This window comes from Stegodyphus dumicola, chromosome 3, assembly GCF_044657685.1.
Source record: "Stegodyphus dumicola isolate Sdum_Otavi_A_Nest chromosome 3, ASM4465768v1".
NCBI lineage: Eukaryota > Metazoa > Arthropoda > Arachnida > Araneae > Eresidae > Stegodyphus > Stegodyphus dumicola.
Genome location: NC_140770.1, coordinates 66,384,276 through 66,408,477, shown reverse-complemented (window position 1 = coordinate 66,408,477; position 24,202 = coordinate 66,384,276). Strand labels below are relative to the sequence as shown.

General features: G+C 30.8%; 2 protein-coding genes across 3 annotated transcripts in view; one reads left to right on the top strand and one right to left on the bottom strand.

Annotated features, from left to right (window-relative positions):
* Positions 1–12,509, top strand: part of LOC118196804 (putative polypeptide N-acetylgalactosaminyltransferase 10) — a 74,702-nt gene extending 62,193 nt beyond the window's left edge. The window contains exon 10 of the mRNA XM_035368272.2: positions 6,442–12,509. Coding sequence (XP_035224163.1) covers positions 6,442–6,594 — 153 coding nt within the window. The 3' untranslated portion in view covers positions 6,595–12,509. The remainder of the gene's footprint in view (positions 1–6,441) is intronic.
* Positions 12,510–13,834: 1,325 nt separating this feature from the next.
* The window catches only part of Etf-QO (electron transfer flavoprotein-ubiquinone oxidoreductase), an 88,645-nt gene continuing 78,277 nt past the window's right edge, over positions 13,835–24,202 (bottom strand). For both annotated transcript variants that reach the window (XM_035368247.2, XM_035368254.2), the window contains one exon: positions 13,835–17,317. In XM_035368247.2, coding sequence (XP_035224138.1) covers positions 17,154–17,317 — 164 coding nt within the window. In that variant the 3' untranslated portion in view covers positions 13,835–17,153. The remainder of the gene's footprint in view (positions 17,318–24,202) is intronic.

The window sequence follows — 24,202 nt, the reverse complement described above, 5'->3', positions numbered from 1 at the left end:
TTTGAGAATAAATAAATAATACTTTCTTGCTAACTTGAAGTTTCAGAGTCCTGAAATCATCTGCGGGTAGTATACTTTTATTTTATGAACTTTTAAAATAGGTTTTAAACATGCTTACGCACAACTAGTCTTGTAGATGAATGGTTACTATTCCCGAAAGTTTTTCAAAGAGTAGCATTCCAGGGTTAAAATTGTGCCATTTTAATAAATAATAAATTTTTTAAATTCTTTTTGGGGGGTTATTTTAATAAAAATTAGCTCCTTCTTTATGTAATTTAAAGTAGTGTTTCTGTAAATAATTCAGTTACTTAAAATTTATCAGCTTACTAATGTAATTTAAAATAAAATACATAAGTTAATACATGAATAACTTGATAAAGTATAGGGAAACTGATTCTAGTAATGTAATATTTTAGTCAAAATATTATTAATAATAAAAATGCTGCAGCATACTGAATTTAAAAATTATTTAAAGCAATCTTTTTTTTTTTTTTTTTTTTGTTTAATAATTAATTGATGCAAATATAAAGTTTATTCATCTAAAGCAGTTCTTAGTTTTTAGCTCTTTCAAAATATTACATTAGTGCTTCTTTTGCAATGGAAAATCTAAAGGCTTCTTGAGAACTTTAGATTGAAAGCCTTATATTAAAATATTCCTGGGAGCTATTAGCTTTAAAATATAAAAACTGTGAGAAAGCTATTAGATTTTCTGTCTAAAAGAATCTTTAATAGCGATTTAAATAAAACATAACTAAGGATATGCTCATTAACATGGAAAGTGTTTAAAAAATTAGCTACAAGCTTTATGTGTACAAGTTTTGATTGGGGACTTACAGTTGTAAAGTTTTTTAAAGTAAAGAACATAAAAAAAAACTATTGAATTATTTATTTTATAATTAATTGGTACTTTTTGATATCCCCGCCAGATGTTGTCAGCGCAGTATTCATAAGGCAAAGCAGTAATATTACTAAAATAGTTATCTGGATACCCACATTGCTGGCAAAAAGTATTTTTGTTACAACTTAGCAGGCCAGCGCCAAGCCTAATCGGCGCCGCCATGCAAATGTCTAGCGAGTGCCTTTATATGATAAATAGCAGTTTAGAGACGATATTAAAGGGAAATTGCTTATAGTTAACACTTAAAATGAAGCATTATTAACATAATAATATGAAAAACAAAAAAAATAATTACTTTTTATCTTTTAATTTGTTTAAATATGCAAACATTTTGTGCTTTTTTAAAACCTACACTCAAACATATTTATTGAAGACTTATACATATAATTAAGTTATAAAAAGTCGCACAACCGGTATAGTGGTTAGCATTGCTGACTGCCGTACCGAAGGGCCCAGATTCGAATCGCGGAGAAGGCATGGATGTTTGTAAATGTGTAGTGTCTGTGCGGCATGGGGGCACTCTAAATATGCGGTGAGCCGAAAGTCCTCTAGATAGGTTGGTGGTAGGGGAACAGTTGTGCGAGACGCTTGGACCCGTTCCCCCCCCCATCCATCAAAATTGGAGGCGAAACTGAGCTAAATCACACTGTCGCCTGTAAGATATTGAAGGCTGTTGCGAACGACAGGCATATCTTGAGCTTCTTGCCCCAAGGAATCTCGTGGGCTTGGGCTGACTGTAGGTCAGATAAGTCAGCATTAGTCAACAACAACAATAACATGATGTACAAAAGTAACACTGCAAGCGAAGTGAAATAATATACTAAACGCATTGGATACCAAATATATTGCTGAATACTATTTATTACCTTGCAATTAAACCAAATTAATTTACATATCTAAGAAGTTTGTACTGAGTAGATTGATGTTCACAGCCTAGTTTAAGACAAGGTTCAAACTGTGATTGCAACAGGGCACAAAAGATGCTCTAGGGCTGATTTCTAGGGATATATCCAAAATTCTTTTCTGCACATGGCTAATGTTGTTGACTATGATATAGCTTAGAGTTTCAACTGGCGATTTATATCAATTTAATTTTTATGAGTTACTGCTTTTTGCAGTTTTTGATATAAGTTGAGCTGATCTCGTAAATAAATATATTTACGAGCTGATCGTAAATAAATATATGTGAATGAAAATATGCGATGCCGATGCGTACGTAAGGTTAGAGGCCTGTGCTATAGACGTGTTCGACAATTTGCTTAATCCTTATTTTGTGCCTACTGTTACAATCGCACTAATTTGTGCACCATTTAACTTTTTTCTGATTTTTTTTTTTTTTTTTTTTGCTGATTGCTTGTTATTTTTATTCTACATAGAAAAAGGGTAAGTGCACTTACACATTATGTTAAATTTAGGTTAGATTTGTAACTCAGAAAAGCGACGATTTGAGCCTAATTACTCGAAAAATGTTTTTTTTACATGAACCATTTGTTTATTAAACTCAAAATTATTATCTTTCTAGAAGAAAGGATTGACATATTTATGGAATACCACTGAATTTAAAATATACCTATTTGAGATATAAAGTGAAGTAAAAATATACAAGGTATTCTAAAATCAAAAATTGGCCACTTTCTGAGTTTTAGCGATACGGAAAACCGAAGGAAAATGTTTCATTATTTCATCACGTCTTAAATAGATATTTTAAATTGATTTATTTACGTTAATAAACTAAAGATTACCATCACTTCCTTGAATTATTTGGTATGGTCTAATTCTAATAATTCATATATTTTCCAAGCAATGATTTAAGATATACTCAGTTTTTCAGAAGGTAAAATATTTCAAACAGTGACTCTCCGAGTGTTTTGAAGAAGTGTTTTATGTAATAGTTCTATTAAGAAAGAGAAAGTGAGAGGAAGACTTAATAAACCAGAACTTTAAAATTACTCAGTTTTTGCAAAACCCAGAGAACCCATGCTGACGCTGCTAGCACTAGTTATGCATCAATGTGTCAGCTACCATCGAAATTACCAAAAGAACCTAATAATCAGAAAGAATTAGAAAGTGTTTTCACCAGAGAATTACCTTTTGACTTCAATACAGCCAGTTGAAAAAAAACAGAAAAAATACTAGTGAAATCTAAAATTTCTGCAGTAGATATGCATTTGCTTGTGCCTGGTGATTCCAGATTATGCCCAAGTCCATTACTGAAATGGACAACCTTAATTGCTAAACAACGCAAGAGTTAAAAGGGATTGGTTTCTTAATTCTGATGAAAAAAATTTTGTTTATTGTTTTTATTGCAAAATTTTTAACAGTTTCAGCAATATAAAATTGAGTAGTTCTGAATTTAATGACTAGAACCACTTAATTGAGCACTTAAACCTTCATGAAAAAAATAAAACTAATTTCCAGAATCTGTATCTTTGGTCTGATTTCTTACAACGATTAAGAAAGAATAAACCTGTTGATTCAAATTTCAAAATTTATTTAAAAAAAAGAGACTAAACATTGGTGAGATGTTATTGAAAGAATTATCTATGCCATTCAGTTTTTAGCCAAACAAAACTTAGCCTTCCTTGGTTCCAGTAACAAATTATTCGAACGAAATAATAAGTTTTTAAAGTGTATAGAAATGATCACAAAATCTGACCCTATCATTTCGGTATATATTAAATTCAAACTAAAAAACATACGCCTCATTACCTTGGAGTTAAAATTCAAAATGAAACAATTAGCTTATCATGGGCAGTATAAAGCAAATTATTTTAAATAAGGTCAAACAGGCAAAATATTTTGCTTGATTGTACCCCTGATGCCAGCCATCAAGAGCAGATATCAATTTATATGAGGTATCTTAACTTAGAAAATACAGACATGAGTATTGAAGAAAGTTTTTTAGTATTTTATGTTACAACAGATACGACCGGTGAAGGACAAACAACATTCTTATTAAACACTTTGGTTTAGATATTAGTAATTTACTTGGCCAAGAATACGACAACTATTCAACCATGGGAAGCAAATAGTTTTCGAGTTATTATGCTCAAATTGTTGCTTTTCTGATTAAAAAAGTTAATCTAAGTTTAACATAATATGTAACTAACTATACATACCTTTTTTTATGTAGAATAACAACAACAACTAGCAATCGCAAAAAAGATAGATGTTGCACAAATTACTGCGATTGCAATAGTAGACACAAAATAAGGATTAAGCAATTTGTCGAATGCTTCTGCACTTACATACGCATCAAGTATTTTCACGTTCAATTGAAACAGAAGAGAATACCAGAGATTAACTTCTGCCCTGGTTATAACTTTCAGTCAAATAAGATAATGTGCTACATGGAAGGAAGGGGCACTCAGATCTGGCAAGCTCAAGGCTGCCTTAACACAGTTAAACGTCACAACCCCCTAGAGATGATCTAAGAGGCCGCTAACCTATCCATTGAACCCACAAGCTAAGACTAAGCTGAGTCGACAGGAATACTCAGCAACTTACATCCCACGTCCACGTCCTGAAGGGATGGTAGAAACATCTGCCATCAACAGGGGCCTCAACCCCAGACAGCAGAACGAAGTCACTTAAACACTGTCAGACAGACCGGACTACTAATCCAGCCTGCTAACACTATGGCATGATATACGAGGGCTATCCAGAAAGTAGATTACGTTTTGGAATAAAAAAATAAACAAAGTATAGGAAACAAATTTTATTATATACAGATGAAAGCCACACTCAAATACTACTTTTCTACATAGTCACCATACAAATTAAGGCATTTATCGTAGCGATGTACGAGCTTGGAAATTCCTTCGTCGAAAAATTCGGCCGCCTGTGCCTTCAACCACTTCGTTACCTCTTCTTGCAGCTGTGCGTCGTCATCAAAACGCTGCATAGCCAGCCACTTCTTCATTGCTGGGAATAGGTGGAAGTCGCTCGGTGCCAGGTCGGGACTGTACGGCGGATGAGGAAACAACTCCCACTTAAAAGATTCAAGAACTTTACGAGTGACATTTGCCGTGTGGGGCCGGGCGTTGTCGTGAATCAACAAGATCTTAGAGCTCAACATTCCTCTGCGCTTGTTTTGAATTGCTCTTCTGAGTTTTTGGAGAGTTTGGCAATACCTTTGAGAGTTTATTGTAGTGCTTCTTTCCAGGAAGTCCACCAAAATTACACCTTTTCTGTCCCAAAAAACAGTCGCCATCATCTTCCTTGCCGACATTGTTTGCATGCATTTCTTGGGTTTTTGGGGAGAACTTGTGTGCCCCCACTGCATTGATTGCAATTTCGTTTCACAGTTCACATGTATCACCCATGTTTCGTCACCAGTAACGATGCGATCGAGTAAAGAGTCACCATCCTTATGGTAAGCGTCCAAAAAGTTCAACGCTGCAGCCATTCGCTGATTTTTGTGGTCCTCTGTCAAGATTTTTGGAATCCATCTTGCACAAAACTTGTGGTAACCAAGCTTTTCGCTGATGATTTCGTGCAACAAACTTCGCGAAATTTGTGGAAAACTCAAAGAAAGTTTCGTTATTGTGAAATTTCGATTTTCACGGACTTTAGCATCGACTTTTTCGAGAAGTTCGGCGGTCACTATGCTGGGTCTCCCACTTCGATCTTCGTCGTGAACATTGGTTCGGCCATTTTGAAATCTTATGACCCACTGACGCACTCCACCTTCAGTGATAATGTTGTCCCCATACACTTCACGAAGCTGCCGATAGATTTCTATCGGTTTACAGTATTTTGCAGTCAGAAACCTTATTACTGAGCGCACCTCGCAGCTCGCGGGATTTTCAATTAACGCAGACATTTCAAACCGTCACAGTATCTGAACGGAGCACAGCACGAACCTCTCACTAGCACGGCTATATGCAGACTGAGCTGCGCAACGCTCTGACCCCAAGATGGCCGCGCTAGCCCCGCCCCTAGCGGACACAGACGGAAACGTAATCTACTTCCTGGATGGCCCTCGTACATGTTGGTGTTAGGTGCTCCAGGGAAGGATATGAATATGCATTTTTGAGGTTCCAGGCACCCGTTGGAAGCCTCAAGCAGTTAAAAGGCTCACTGAATTCGTCAGCTCATGACTCCAGTCCTATGGAGACAGATTTTAAAGACCCATGGCCGAGACTGCCTAGGTACAAATCCTAATTTAGTAGCCTTTCACTTATTAACTTGGTGAAAAATGAGTCATCAACCAGTTTGCAATGTTTCTGTGGGGGTGCAGATAATCAGAAAGGAGCAATTATTCTTTAATTTAAAGTAATAAGTGTGTTTCATAATAAAATATTTGGAATTTCTCAGCAGGTTGCATTTTGAATTGTTATTACCAATAAAAAATTTTAAAGATTTTGGTTTATTAATTTATAAGTTACTTGTGTTAAAACTGCAAAACTGAGGAAAAATAATTGTGGATATGTTTCTTTTCATTTTGGTTATGTTTTTTAAGAAATTATTTCAGTTTAGTGTAACTAGAACATCTTAATGGCAGTTTATTAACTTGTTTAATCATTTTAAAATATTTACAGGAACATTTACAGCTTTTTCACCCAATAAGTGGTCATTGTTTGGACTGTGATATAGAAAGGAAAGAGATTTTTATGAGCCCATGTGATATTAATATAAAAACTCAAAAATGGAGGTTTGAAACTTACAACAAAACTGCATTGGACAATTGGTGATCATAATTTATTTTAGGTTTTTCTTCTGTGTTGGAGTTTTTTTAGTTCCTGCAAATTTAAATTTTGAGCATTCCATTTTGTGTGAAATTATTCATATTTGATTGCCTTTTGAATTGGTTCAAATCCGAAACTTTGTGCCAATATAATTTTGATAATATATACCTATTACTTTATTTTTATAGGTTTTTTGAACTTTTTTTTTTTTTTTTTTTTTTTTTGTTTGTTTGTTATATTTCCCCTTTATCATAGATAAATATTTTTTTATTGTAACAAAGTGTAATATTGAACGATGAATATATTGTTTTACACTATTATTTGAATACTTAATGTATATTTCAAAATGCATTATTTATTTATTGCTAATTTCAAGACACTTAAAATATGCATCTGAAATGCACAAATAAAACTTATGTAACCATATTAGCCTAAATATAAAATGATTTCCCATTTCTAAGGGTACTTTACTAGAAAAAGATTACTAGCATACAAGATGGCCTTATGTACATGAGCTTGATATGCTGAGTATGTCTCACAAGAAAGATAATTTACCATACCCTGATGTGTAAATAAATAGAGATCAATAATAGATGATCTTTATATATTTTTAAAATATTAGGTTCCACATGTATAAACTATGGGGTAAGACATTTTAAGGAGAAAATTGTATTATATTTAGCTCAATATGGTATATAATTTATGAACTTCTTTAAGCTTTTTAAAAATATTGCATGTAATTTTATGTATAGTAATGGTTATCTACTTCTTGCATGTTGTGATGTGTTTGAAATTTAAATATTCTTTGATTAATCATCAATAAAATTATCTTTCTTTTTCACATATTTATAGATAAAATTTCTTTTCTATTTCTATTTATAGATAAAATTTCTTTTCTATATTATTAACATTTTAAAATGTATTTTAATGAGTTTCAGCATTGAGAGTAAAATATAAATAGGAATAATTTCTAAAATTTTACATCATAATTTCTGAATTTTTTTTTATTTTAACTTCTTTGTCTCAATTTTTAAAAATGCAACTGTCACTTCAAAAGTAAAGTTAGGTAAGAAATATCTTCCTAACCAAGGCATCTGCATCTGTTAACTTGAGTAAATGCAATTTTTACTGAAAGTAAATAATATCACATAGTTCATGCATTCGCATTTACAGATTGCTACTGAGAATATTGTTAAATTGGTTTAAAAAGATATTTTGAGAAATAAACTATATACTTTTAAAATTATTTATGCCTTTTGCGTGACAGATTAAGCTCATCTGTAATTTGAATATATATATATATATATATATAAGAATAAATTGAATTTAATTAAAAAAATTTAATTTAAATACAAATTTAATTAAATATTCTTTGCGCCATTGCTGCAAGGAATGAAATTTAAATTTAAACAAATTTAAATTTAATTTTTAACAAATACGTATAAAAGTAAAAAAGCAAATTTAAATCCTGAAAAAAGGAGAAAAGCCAAAATAATTTTTAAAAAAATGTGCAAACAGATAAAAGATTTAATACTCGAACTAATCTACAATATCATTTAAATTCAGAAGCATAAGCAAATCAAGTGCAAAATCAATCCATGAAAATAAATTTACTAATTTAATAAATTAAAATTAAATTGAACATTTTTTTTTTTAAATGCATATGTGAATGACCGTTGAGTAGGCACTACTTTTATACGTATTTGTTAAAAATTAAATTTAAATTTGTTTAAATATATATATATATATGTTTTTTTTTTTTTTTTTTTTAATTAAGAGATTTCTAAAAATGTATTAAATACTGCCTATGGTACTGTTTTCACACACTGTAGAAATAAAAATGGTCAGTTTCAGTAGATTATATTTATCTTCCTAATTTTGGATCTTTAGAATGGTAAAATAAGCATGATTGATTCTTGTATCATTAATTTGGTGCCTGTGCAGAATTAAGTAAAATTTATTCAACATATATAACAAATTTTCTATAGCCAAATTTTTGTTTTTCTGGAATTCATAGCAATTTGGAATTCTCTTAGTTAGGATGCATTTATCATCAAAACACTGCACCTGAATCCTTCAATTTTATTGTTTATACTATAACTAATACATCTTTACTGCATATTTTCTTTTTTTTTTTTTTTTTTAATCTGCTGAACACATTCAGTGGTTTCTAACAAAACTGTAAAGATTTAAAGGGAAATAATTTTGCATCAATAACTGATCGGTGGATGATTAACAACTAATGAGTTGGACATAGTAAAAATTTTTATAGTACCCAGACTGCTACAACTGCCATATTTGCTTCTTAAATGGAGAATCTTTTTTTATTTCTCCACTGCACAAAAAATATCAAAATGTTAAGAATATCATAAAGCCTAAAAACAAGTACATCTGTGCATATTAAAGTGTCTAAAGTTTATTTGTGTAACTTATATCAGGAATACATTATATATGCCAACTATTTGAAAAATGTAATTACAGGCTTTATTTCATTAAATATTGATCCTAGGCATGAATTTATTGCAAAGTTTTTAAAAATATACTAGAGAACTTACGGAAACAATTTCAACCCTCTTAATGGGAAGTTTCTGTAAATACAAAATCTGGCTTTTTATATATTCTTTATAAAACAAAATTTACAGTTAGTAAGGCATTCTTTTATACTTTAATAAGATGAATACAAAATATTCCGTACATGTATTCATAAAATTTACAAAGATATTTTGAAAATAAATTTACTTGGTTTTATTGTTTTCAATGCCAGTCACTGATTGAAGTTTAACATTTTTCTAATTAATTTTAGAAAGTAGCAGCGAATTCAAGTTTAGCATTTAATGGTTTTTCATAATTGGTAAAACAGGTCTTTTTTGGGGGGATGGGTAGCTGTCCCCATAACATTATTAATTATTTATGTCCATAAATTTTGAATGTAAAAGGATATACATTTTTACATTTAATATAATACTGGATATTTTGTTTCATCATGCGTATTAAAATCTATTCATTATACTTCTGAAGTTAGATTTATATTTAAGAATGATGAAGTTATATTTAAGATATTATGAAATTACATTTAAGAATTCCTTCCTATCATCAGTGTTGAAACTGTGTCCATAAATTTCTGTACCTTATTTTGTGACTATAGTTGGAAGTGTGTACATCTAGGATGAATATTTAAGGAAATAGAATTTTGTAGCCACATTTTTATAACACTGTATATACATATATCATAGCTACTAAGGAGATACTTAGTGTTTCCTCCTGTCTTCCAACAGATCACTGAATTTCCCAGTTTTTAATTTTTAGTCTCTTATACTATAGTTACCGATGCAGTTTTATTCTTTTATCTATCAAATTACAGAACAAACCTGAAAAGTTGATACGACCATATGAGGCATTAGGTGAAGAAGAGTACAAGAACTATTTCTCATCCAAAATATCAAGTGCCAAATGCACTAAAATGCTTCAGTCAAAGTGAAGTAAAAGAATTATAAACATAACCAATATGAAGTGAAGGGATTGTTTTGCTTTTTTCTTTGCTGCATGTGTGGCATTCTAATTATTTAATTAATTTGAAGTTAATTATTAGTTTTTATGTTGGCATTAGTTATTAATTTAATATTTATCATATTTAAAGGTACTCTAAAAGCTTTTCTTCCTCGGCCAAGATTTTGCCAAAGAAAATTTCAAAATTAAATGAAATTGGATTGTAATTTAGAATATCTTAATTAAATATTAATATGTTTTACATCATTTTTGTATTATAAATAGTTCAGTAATCTAAGTTATGCATTATAAATTGGATTTAAGTCAATCTTGAAATTGCATCAATGTGCAGCATAGAAACCACCTGATTTCTCCTGTAAAAATCTTCTGGATTTTCAGATTTCAAGGTTGGCAGCTATGGTGTATGTATGTGTGTGTGTGTGTATATATATATAAGTTACATAAGTTGTGTGTATATATATATATATACACACACAGAGAGAGAACAAAATTTGTATATATTTGTATGTACCAAATAGGAATTAATATACAGTCAAATATCATTAGGAGATCACTCAGACAGCAGATCACTTACTTCATTTACTAACTCAGATGTTTTGTGTGGGGGCTCCCAACCAAATCTTTTTGTATGTAACATGTACGAGTTTATTACATCACTTTTGAGATATTAAACCTGGACATCAAGTCACATTTAATCTGACATTGTGAACAATTTATGTATCAGAAGGGAAACAGTTTATCCCCCCCCCAATTCTATTGCAGCATCTTACAGACCCTGATTGTTCGGCCACCACGTAAGAGAAGAAATTGTTTTCAAACTGCATTAATATGTTAGCTGATTTCCTAGAAAGAGTTAACATATGATGTGCTGTAAAGTACAAAGCTGTAAGTGTTTAGAGTAATGGGAGAGCTTTTGAACGTGACAGTCTAAAAAACATCAACCAAAAAGGATATCTTAGAGTCGGGATATCCTTAAAAAGTTTCATATGTACTGAGAAGGCATCATCAAAATATCACAATTTTACATAAAATTCAATTTAGAATTATTGAAAGTGATTTTTAGAAATGAGCATACATTTCAGAATTATTATGGTGTGTGTGTATATTATATAATTTTGCTTTTTCATATAAGTAATTTAAAGCACATTTTCAATACTGAATGAGAATTATTCTCAATTTTGTTTTATTTAAAAAATATTTTGCTAACTTGAATTTAAAGTGACCTACTCGTAAAATACTAGGTAACTGATTGCTCAGGCTAATAGGTCAGTTTTTTTCAGATCCTAAGAGAGATCTCTTCTTCAAATCTGACCGTACTATTTGAAAGTTGATTGGATATGTCTATTTTTAGACTTCTTTTTATCGATAAATTCCTGGTTAAAGGAAATTCACTGAGATCTCTAGATGCATTACTAACTTTAATTTGGTATACTGTACTTTTGATCTGACATTATAATGAGCTTAAAATTCGATAATCATGCAACAGTATTAAAAAAATGGCTTAATATCTATACTTGAAATTCAAGGGAATTTCTTTTTATAGCTGAAACATGATGTGCTTCATCTTTTCGAACCCATAAATGTAAAAACTTGTAATCAAAAATGACAAAATAAATATAAGAAACTTAATTATGTAGAGATGCAAATATATTTAAAAATTTCATCCTATGACCAAAAAAAAAAAAAAGGTAACAAGTAGGCTTTTTTTTTTTTTTTTCTTTTTAAATTAATACTATGAATGTTAAATTGTCTGCTTATGTATAAAGATTCTAATCAGTATTTATACTAGTGTTTTAAAATAAATTTTGCTTATAATTATTTAAACAGATATTTTTTTTAATTAATTTTATACAACTTTATGTATTTGTTAATCTACATTTATCTCAAAAAGAAAAGGATTTACTTTCATTTGATTTAGTATGGTGCTTTCGACACATAGTTCTTGTATAGATCTAATTAGCACAGAATACAGTTGATATATATTTTAAAGTTTTAACTTGTTATCATTATTTTAGCACTTAAGTTTAAATATGTAGAGAATGGCAATATTTCAACATCACATTACAAATTGTAGAAAGATACCTGAATAAATTTTGACCAAAAGAAAACTTTTCCTTCATAATTTCAATTTTTTGATTCATTATCAGTATATTTTGTTACATGTGCAAAAGTTGTGTTATTAAATATAATTCAAAAAATATTTTAATTATTTACATTAATGGTCAAAATTTAAAAGATTTTTTTTTTTTTTTTTTTTGTATGTGTGTGTTTATGGATAGTTTTTTTTTATATTGATTTGAATTTTGCAATTTACAATTTAAATGTTATGAAATAACCCAAAATAATCTTGTATAAATTATAAGCGCCTTCAGTCTGTGCCTTTATTTATAAATAAATTATTTTTTGAAAGTACACTTGGTTTAGATCTGATTTCTTAATATTTAAAATGTTAAAAATTATTCTCACAAATCATGAACAAATAGATATGAACCAAAATTTGTTATTCTACTGAATATCGTAAGTATTGTATATAATTTATTTCTAGATAGCAATAATTATTAGGAGGGCTGATTGTTTTTCACAAAATTTTTAGCATGATATGAAGAGAAATAAATTGAAATACAATATCCATGTTTTGGGAAAAGAAAAATGTCCAGCAGATTGATATTTATATATCAGTTATCAACTTTCATATCTTATTCTCAACACACTTTTATTTCTTTAAAATCATTTGATTCTTTTGGTACCTTTAAAAATTATACTTTCTTACAACTATTATTGCATGATCTAGTGTGGATTCACCTGAACAAATGTGAAGGCTATAATGGAAATTCCTTTAAAATGCCATATATAGCAAAATGAAATTGTTTTAATATATATAATGATATGTAGGTCAAAGAAGAAGCTAAGGAAAGGCATAATGAAATACAGCATTTAAAATACAAATGGGTTCATTTATAATTATATACCATAACTGTGCTTTTGTTGATTTTGACTAATCTAATTGTCTGAAAAAATCATGCAAATAATGTAAAATAAAAAATAAATAGAAAATAATTTATTTTTTTACAAAATATCACTAAACACACACAGAAAAATACATAGCTCAAATTCATAATTTTTTAAATATAGTCATATTAAAATATATATATATACCAAATTTAGGAGGAAAATACAATATTCAGTTTTTAGTGCATATAATTAATTATTCTTTGTTGAAAAAAATTAGGAAATAATATCTTAAATAGTCATAACCAATATATTGATTTAATAATGTAAATTACAATAAAAACCTGTTTCATATAAAATAATGCATCAATATTCATATCTAATGTTGTATTCCTGTTTTCAGTTACACTATATAATATAAATTATTCATAAAAATGCAAGGCAGTGCTATATATTTGCGCAATTCAAAAATTTAAATTAACATATTTTGTACTTTTCTTTATAACAGACCTTGTATATATTAACTTTTAAAAAGTTATTGCAAACCTTTTAAGCATACACATTCAAATGTTTGGAAAATACAAGATTAAAAGAATGCAAGTTTTAGGGTAGCATAAAATAGGCTGCATGAGAATTTACAGATTAAGCATTTATGAAAGGATTGTGATAAAAAAAATTATACTTATTAAGAATCTAATTTAGACCTGAAAGAATTGATTAAAATTTTTTGGTAAAGGAAAATCATAAAAAGTTTAGTAACTTCATTATACAATTTGAATAAAATTAAGTATTTCCTTTTTTTTTTTTTTTTTTTTTTTTTTAGTAGAGATAAATAGATAAATTGGGAATAGTTTCTCTAAAGAAAAAATATTTGAGGTGCTTTTAAAGGAATGCATAATAAAATAATAAAACAAAGGAACTATAGTATTAATGAAGAAAAGATATATATACAAATATTTTTTTTTAAAGTACAACCATTAATAGTATTTAAATTTTTTCTTAGGTTAGGTAAATGAATTTAGAATATTTGGAATGGAAAAAGCATGAAAGGGACTTTTTAATATCCAAACAGAGAAATGACACAACTGGATTATAATATACAAAATCTTTAAAAAATATATTAAATGATTAGAAATTTGTAACTGTAATACTCTCATTGTACATATGTGCTAATCTGATAAAATTAAGTGAGTGTAATAGAATTTTTTATATATAAAATATGCAGTGTCAAAATTTCTAAATGAAAATACAAAACATAAAATAAATTTATCTTCATTAGAGAACCCTGGTTCATGCTTATAAAAAATCATTTATTTTCATTTAACTTTGTTGAATTAATTAGGTTTCGATAATCTGTGTCATTTATTATTATTATAAATATATTCTTTCTTTGTATTACTGCCTGGGGTGCAACCTTTGAGTTTTTGCACTATTAATTTTTAATATAATATTTATCATATACATACATATTATATATGGACAAGACAATTTTTTATCTTGCATGGTAAGCATTGAAGGCAAAGGACAAAATTTTGAAAAAAAAAAGTGCCTTCTAGACTTGGCAACCATGACGAATTTAAAAAAAAATCTTTTAATTTTCTTATTTTATTACATTTTTTGCAGCAGCAACTAGTGCATAACAGATTTTTATTTTCCACCCTATTACCATTCCATATAAAATTTAAAAAAATTTTCTTGAAACAGAGTTTCATGCTAGTAATTCTATGAGTAATTCTATTTTTTTATCAATATACGAAGAATCGTATATTGATAAAAATTATATCTGGTTATATTATTTTCATCATATCTAATTTGTTTTTAAATTAAATGATAATTAGATAAGTTACATGTACAATCAAAAATCATCAATACATTTCATGGTTTCCTTGAATAGCAGAATTTGTTTTATAGTATTGAAATAGCTTTAAAAGTATTTTTTAATTTAAAAATGATTTTAATAATAGTAATAAAAGATAAATTTGGTTTGCTTATTAAATAAAGACAGCACTATAAATTATTAAACATTCAGAGGCTTTAATTAGTTTTTTGAAATATTTTTAAGTTATGGTCAAATGTTGAAATTAAAAAAAAAACTGGTTGTTTAATATAAAAAAAAACTGCTTGCATCTGTTATATTTTTATATTACATATATTAAAATTTTGAATGATACATTTCTTAATTTTATGAATTTTCTGGTAGTATTTATTGCAAATTAGCAATGAAAGAGAAATTAAAAACTAGTAGTCCTCTTATTTTCATCGAAACGGAATAAGCAAAGAGGAAAAAAGAAAAGCCCAGTTGTTTATAATTGTCTAAAAGAAATCATTTAAGCTTATTGGTTGAAGTGTAAAAGGTCATTTTTTTATCAGGAGTACAATAAAAACAATATGCAATGTTTTCAAATAGCAGTTACGGTAGAAAAATTGATTACCTAAAATTAGTTATATTTAGTAAGATTAAATATTTAAATAATTCAGAAAAATCTTAAATGAATTTTTTAAACATAAAAAAGGGTTTAATAACAGTTTTAGTGTTTTTTTATTGCACTGTAGTTGGTAATTGCACTTGTGCAAAACACATATTAAAAATTGTTTTTATTATTTGTACATCAAAAACGAATTATGGATCACTAAACAATTTCAACAGCAAATGCATTAAATGGAACTATAATATACTTTGTCCACATATGATACTATACGTGTTTCCCCTTTTAACTGTAAATCAGTTATAAAACCTCACTGATAAGATGCTAAGATTACTTTAAATCTTGGAGCTCCCTTTCCACCATGTAAATAGAAAATAAGCAAAAGCCCAAATCGCACAAAACTTGAAAATGATGTTACCTAAAAAAATATAGGTATAATATGATTGTGTTTACTTGCATGCAAACATAAAGAAATAAATAAAAATTGCCAGGCTACATTATGAGTATTAGATGACAAGATGAATAGAATCTTCTATGATTTCTTATCACTTGCAACAGCAATCATTTGTGGATATCTGAAAATTATAGTAGTCATATGCTTATGGTTGATGAAAAAAACCACACATTCAGCTGCTCTGTTTATATACATATGGGAGTTTTTTTTATAGAACTCCCAAATATATATAAACAGAGATAATAGAACAACATGCTGGAGATCTTAAGGATAGTCTGAAGAGTTTTAAATATGTAAAAGACGTTACAAGAAATTTGCAAAACATTTTAGCTGTCCAATAATTGAGAGAACAAGTGTTATGTAAAATGTCTGTTAGCAAAACAAAAATTTATAGTGTGAAATTTCTGAAATACATCCAGAATCAAAATCTTTGCCTAATTTTATTTCTTATTTTTAGAATATGATTAATCTCAGTTTTATTACAAAAAAGAAAAGGACAATTTTAGCATGCATGCTATTATGCACTTTTAAAGAATACATAATTTGTAATACCTGTTACAAAGAAAAATATAATGTTATTGAATTGTTCTCTGCTTTACTTTTTTTTAATATATCCACGCCTATAAATGAATTTAATTTTTATTAAACTTTTTATCATTAGTTTTATTTACTACTTTGACTGTTAATAAATGCTAATTATAATGTGTATTGTTTTGGGGTAAGTAATATAAAATAATTTTACAAGAGAAATTTTAATATGATTGTAGTTTAGACATACTGCAAAGTTTAAGTAACACTTATAAGTAATTTCTCGATGAAAACAATATTAGATGAATGATAATATATACATTCATTATCAGAGAATATCATCAATTTATTCCTTTTTATATGGTGATTTTGATTTTAAACCATATCATTTTATAGTCATTAATTAACACTTATAACTTTTAATATGATTGTAGTTTAGACATACTGCAAAGTTTAAGTAACACTTATAAGTAATTTCTCGATGAAAACAATATTAGATGAATGATAATATATACATTCATTATCAGAGAATATCATCAATTTATTCCTTTTTATATGGTGATTTTGATTTTAAACCATATCATTTTATAGTCATTAATTAACACTTATAATAACTTATTAAAAATACAAATTTATGCAAAAAAATATTTTAAAATATATTTTGCATGGGAAGAACACTTCATATATGAATTCTATGGAATTTACATTCCATTATAAGCTGGTCCTCCTCCACCTTCAGGTGTAACCCAATTGATATTCTGGCTAGGATCTTTAATGTCGCATGTCTTGCAATGAATGCAGTTCTGTGCATTAATCTGCAAGCGTTTTCCATCATCATTTTCTGTAGGCACATATTCATAGACACCTGAAAAAAGTGATTTTTTAATAAAATATTTATTAATCTCTAAGAGTATATATGTAATTTGTAAATATTTGGAACTGAAGGTTTTTAGTTCGCAAATAAAACTGATAAATTGCCAAAGTAAAACTGATAAGTTTGATATAATGCACATATATTTTTATGTAAGCAAAATAATTACTACCAAATATGACAGTATCAATTAAAATACACATAATTTAGATTTTGTTGTCCTATATATATATAGTGTATATCCAAAAAATTCATGGATTAAAGAATAAGTAAAACTTTTGACTTTATTTAGGCATTTATTAATGCATCTATCTATCTTCAAAACAATCCCCTACATTAATGTATTTTTGCCTTTTTTAATGCAGTGCTGTGAATTTATTTCTGACAGGTCCTTCAACTGTTTCATCACCTGCAGTTGATGTTTCTTACAATGAACCACCATTTTGATTTTCAGAGATAGGAAAAAAAAAGTGATAGTAAATTTCTGGTGTAAAACCTTAGAGGTACAAGTACAAAAATACAAAGTTTTATAAATAAAACTTTGTATTTTTGTATTTGCAAATAAAACTGCCAAATACAAGTTTTATTCTTCCACTCACAAATAATGGACAAGCACACATGATGGAAAAAATCCATAGACATCCAGATAAGGGAAACAGGAAGAATATTCAAGAACAGTAACTAACAGTAATTCGCTAGGAATTTAAGAACAATTAATATTGTATGTGATAGCAAAACTATGATGCAAAGTGCATTTGTTTCTGCCCAACTACTGCAGATGATACATAATTTCATGAATGTCAAAACAATGTGAATTGGTCAAAACAATCCATGAATATCATGATTTTGATTTGAAGCAGCTGCTTCTAACTTTTTTTTCCCCTTTGCCTTTTCCATTCTTTATTCTGTAACTTCATATTCTTAAATCCATGAATCAGCACCCTTAATCACTCTATTAAAAAACATTTGACTTGACTAATCAACACAGCTATCCTTTCTAATTTTATTCAGCTAGTGTAGTGGCTGTGGTTAATTTATCACTCGCAGCTGTGTGATGCTTTGGGTGTTTTTAGCAGAGGCTTACTCATGGTGATATCTGTGGGTCAACTCAGAAGTGAAGTGCGAGAGGACACTTGAGTCTATGTCACTGAAGTCTACCACTAGGGCAAACTGTGCTAGATTAAAAAATTCTGACTTTTCAAATTTGCAAGTATAGGATGGCTCTGTGGATGCCATACAACCCCCCCCCCCAGCAAATGTATGCTAATGAGGAGGGAGTTGTTGCTGTATTTTGAGTCCTGCATTCGATGTGATTGATCATTGCGTTGATGGTCTGTGTTCAGCTCCATTCATTGGATGTGACTAGTTAGGCCTATTTAACACTTGTGGAGCAAGACACCATAGGTGGTGCAAGTTTATCAGTTTTCTCCCAGGCGGATGGGTGCAGGAGGTGCGTGTTCCTGTCACGTGAGTTTCAACCTGAAATTAAGTGCCTGCTGTCGAAACGATCAGTTCCAAGTAATACTAAGGTATATATATATGTATTTCTTGATATTATGTATTTCTTGATGGTCTCCAGTCTTTCAGGAGTCCAGAAACATCAACTTCTTTTACCCAAAAGACATCATTTAATTGAATTACTCATAGATTATCATAAAAAAAATCTCTTCATTCGGCTTTCGAACAACACTTTCTCTTATTAGACTATTATACCGGATAACTTCCGGACAAGATAGAGTTAGATGTGTTATAAATAAATACATGACTTGCTTTCGGACAAGAAACCAAAACATAAACCCTGATGGGAGACTTACCTAAAGATAGAGTTGTTATAACTAGACCATTCGAAGAAATAGGACTGGAATTTGCAAGTTCAGATATCACCAAGCCTAGCTTGAAAAGAATCATGGCTATTTCAAAATCATATATCGCGATATTTATTTGCTTTAGTACAAAGGCTATTCATTTAGAAGCAGTATCGGGTTTGTCTACTGTAGCATGTCTTAGGAAGGTTTATTGCCAGACGATCCAAACCATCCACTATTTGGACTGATACCGCTACAAACTTCAAGAGAACAAAGAATGTTCTTGATAAACTCCTTAGAATTTGTAGATCGGATCCTATTCAACGCTTTGGTTCTGAAAAAAGTATAACATGGAAATTTATTCCTCCTTCTTCACCGCATTTTGGCAGATTACAGGAGGAATAAAAATAAAATAATAAATCAATAAAGATAATTTTGACAAAGGTCGCAAAAACAACAATTTTAAACTTCGAAGAACTTTATATATTAATTACACAAATAGAAGCTTGCTTGAACTCTCGACGTCTGTCACCTATTTCGGCTGATTAAACAGATATTCAGGCTTTGACTCCATTTCCTAACAGGCGATCCATTTTTGTCGATACCAAAACCAAATAATTCTGTAGATTCTTTGTCCTTGCCTTCTAGATCCTTTGTCTCCTTAATTCAAAAACTTAGATCTAATTTCTGGAACGGCTGTAGTGTGGAATATCTTAATCATTTGCAGACCCGTTCCAATGGTATCAAGTGAAATCCAATCTCAAGGCAAGGACAAATAGTTTTGCTGAAGGAGAAAAACAAGATGCCCATTAAGTGGACACTAGCTTGCATTGAGGAGACCTTTTCTGTTCTACGACGGTAAGTTGAAAAATAAGTTTCCCCTGTCGACTGTGGTCTGAGTTGTGTATGAAAGTCAAAAAATAGAATGAGACATTAAAGATATGACATACCTTTATTTTTCCACATAGGTACCAAGTACATTGAGACATTTGTCATATCGCTTGATAAGCTTCAAAAAGCCCTCCAGGAAAAAATCAGGGCTTTGCATATGAAAGAAGCGTTGAACGGCTTGTTTCACTTCAGTATTGCTTCCAAAGCGCCTTCCCCCGAGATTTTTCTTCAAAGCCGGAAACAGATGGAAGTCGCTTGGTGCGAGATCAGGACTGTATGGCGGATGGTGTAGGCGCTCCCAACCAAGAGTTGCAATATGGTTTTACGTTGCCGTCGCCGAATGTGGTCTGGCATTGTCATCCAATAGCAGAAGGCCAGGCCGCTTTTTCCAAATCGCCTCTTTCAATTTCGACAGGGTGTCACAGTAGCGCGTAGCATTGATGGTTCCAACCTCCAAAAAGTCCAGCAACAAAACTCCTTGGGCGTCCCAGAAAACTGTGAGGAGCACTTTACCTGCAGAGGGAGTTGTCTTGAACTTCTTTTGGAAAGGTGATGACGGATGTTTCCACTCCATAGATGCGGCCTTCGATTCTGACGTGAAATGGTGGACCCACGTTTCATCCCCCGTCACAATCCGAAACAGAAAGTCATTGCCATCTTCATGGTAACGCACGAGATGTTCCAGGCTGACCCCCATGTGTTGTGTTCCTTGTGTGTCGAGGTCAATTGTCGGGGCACCCATCGTGCTAACACTTTTCTGTATCGAAGAATGTCGTGGATGATGTTTTGAGCTCGCTCATGTGAGATTCCAAGTTCTTCCGCTACTTCATCGATGGTGATATGCCGGTTCGCTCTAATCATGTCATCCACCTTCCTGACATTTGCATCTGTAGTGGCCGTGCGCGTCCGTCCAGCTCTCGGTATGTCCTCCACTTGCTGACGTCCATCACTTGAATGTGTGACACCATCTCCGCACCATTTGCTTCGATATCACACCTGGCCCATAGACTTCCACGAGGCAGTTATGAATTTCTGTTCCTGATACTCCACGTGCCCATTCATAGCGGATAACCGCTCTCACTTCCTCCTTTGACCACGAATTCAAAACGCACTTTCTCTCCATACCTACCAGGGCTCAAATGAGAGGCTGGTCTCCGCTTTGCGCAGGCACTGCAACAGCGCCATCTGCTTGATTTCCAGCAACCTCTACCCAATGGTGTATCGGTGACTTGCGTGTTTTCCTGCTGTGTCGCCTTTCACCCATAGCCGTTCAACGCTTCTTCCATATGCAAGCGTGAATTTTTCTTGGAGGACTTTTTGAAGCTTATCAAGCGATATGACAAATGTCTCAACGTACTCATACGTGAATAATAAAATAAAGGTATGTCATATCTTTAATGTCTCATTCTATTTTTTGACTTTCATACACAACTCTGACCACAGTCGACAGGGGAAACTTATTTTTCAACTTACCTACGTAGCTGGACTAGTACGAGTTGTAGACATCAGAACATCAGATGGAATCTTTCGTCGAGCAGCCTCCAATATCAACCCACTCCTGGGGGTGGCCATGATGTTCCGATTTGAATAGAAACTTTTTCTGTCTCGGAATGGCAACAGTCAGAATCTGACTTTTGATTTGTTTTGATGCAGCTTGAACGCAGCTGATGAGATGTAGATTAGATTAATTTGTTTGGTATTTTAATAAATTCCCTTTAAAACTAAATTGAATGTTGATTTAGGCAGAAATACCTCTAAAATGCACATATAGAAATTTAGATGTGGCATTTAGATTCATCGTAGAACTTAGATGGACAGCGCCATTCATCTATTAGATTAGAGTACATTAACAGGTACAAATATTATATTTAAAATATAAAATTATATTTTTAACATTTTTATTTCTCCTTTTAATCTAAAGTCATTCTTACTCTCAATGTTGTTTTTCAAAGCGCTATTTTATTCTGTCACTTAGTTCTTTCACTTTGCAATAATTTTATGTTGTTGCATCAGATTGTACTCGAATATTCTCATATATTTTAGCACCTATTACTTCCTGTCACAAGACTGCAGTATTTGGCTTTCAGCAGTGGCTGCGTTTTTCCGCTTGCGACCGTCAGTATCAAACTCAGTAACAGATGGAGAAGTTTGTACAATCTTATATGTCTATGGAAAAAAAGTATTGATTTCGATGAAATACTGCAATAAATCGACGAATCCATACCGATATTTCACAAAATGAAAAGATTTTTATTAAAAAAGAAAGCAGATAGTAACGATAGTTGAAGTTTGAGTGACAAGGCTTCGAAACTGGTGTAGAATAAAAGAAACGAAAACGTCACAATTACAAAAAAAGTTACTTTGATTTTGCTTTTAACTTCAGTAGATGTAAATAACAATGAAATACAACGATGATATATGTAATGCACCCAACTAAGCTAAAGGGACATCTTGAGACCATTCACTCTTAATTGGTTGACAAATCTTGTATTCTTTTTAGTAGGAAGTTGCAAGATTTACAAAAGCAAAGCTGTGCGTTCACGAAACAAATGTCAGTTCCTAGTAACTCAAGTAATTCACAGCTAGCGTCAGTGATGAAATGCAAAAAACCGCACACTATCACAGAAAAACTGCTATCGACATAGTTAATATTATGGTACAGAAACTCATTTCTAAGGTACCTGCATGCAACAACACTATTAAAATTCTACGTGTAGCTAGTGTGTACGAAAAATTCAATGTATAGCTCAGAATCTCAATGATCAGCTGATAAAGAAAATGAAACAAAATGATCTCGGTCTGCAATTAGATGAGGGTACTGACAGTAATAAAGATGCAAATAAATTATACATTATGTATGCTTCCTGGATGATAATGTTGAAGAAATTCTGTTATGTAAAAAACATTGGAAGTGCAAAGGCTCGTGATTTATTCAAAGTGCTTGACAAGTTTATAATGGAAAATGATTCAGATTGAAAAAAGTGCATCTGTGTATGTACAGTCGCTATGCGGGACTACAGGCATTTATTTGCAGCAAAACGCCGGCATTGTTTACTGGGAGCCTTTTGCGTCAAAGTCGCTTAGCCCTCAGCTGTGTATGCTGTTGGAATGTGTCATAGATGTAGGAAACTACACAAAAACTAGACCGCTGAAAGCAATTTTTTTCACAAACCTATGTTAAGATATGGAAGCTGAACACATGGCTCTATGCTTATAGTATTGTTCACGATGGTTTTTGTGTGACAACGTCCAGTCTCTTGCCTTCGGATGGCATCAAAAATTTCACACGTTTCTGCAAAAGGAAGGTCACGCGATCGATAAGAATTTTGCCGAACCCGACTTTCTGCTGACACTAGCATATTAGGGCGGCATTTTCGACAAACTAAAATTCTTGAATCTGTCACTACAGGGCAATCTACGCACATATTGAAACTTATAGAAAAGATTTCAGCGTTTAGGAAAAAGCTAAAGTTGTGGATAAAAAAACTGAATGACGATTGTTTTTCTACATTTCTTTCTCTCAAGATTGTTTTTCTACATTATAACAATACACAACTTCTAATAAAGTTCTCGTTCTGTAGGAATTGCTGTCTCTTTTCATGGAACGTCTTTCAAAGCTCACTGACTGGTTCACAAAATAATTTTACGGCTTTTGTATTTAGTTGGCTATTTTTAGAAGAATTTGTTACTAAATTGTTTTACATCCCCGTGCAATGCAGCACGAGACTTATTTGAAGAGAAAGCTACGCCGGAAAAGTTAAAATACAGGAGCACGTAAATTTAATAAATAAATAAATATCTCGTAATTGCTTTTCCAGAAAACTCGAGAAATAAAAATTACCAGAATATTCTCATTTAAAAAGCTTATAAAAGCCGGATCAAAACATATCAGTTCAGTTGCTTGCAAAGTTGTTTACTTAGTGCTGTTATTGACTGCAGCGAATTCGTGGTGAAATCGGATTAGGTTTCTCTGTTTTTAATTGAGTTCTATTAAATGTTTTAGTAGTTTGAAATATAACTACTGTGAGATATTGCGATACTGTACGAATATCTCTGAGGAAATTTCAGCATTTTCTTTTATTTCTTGGGATAAGAAAAATTTTATTAACTTTTTATTAACTTGCGCATTCAATCCATTACGAACCCGTATGCATGCAACAACACTTTTCGGAAGATAGTGTGG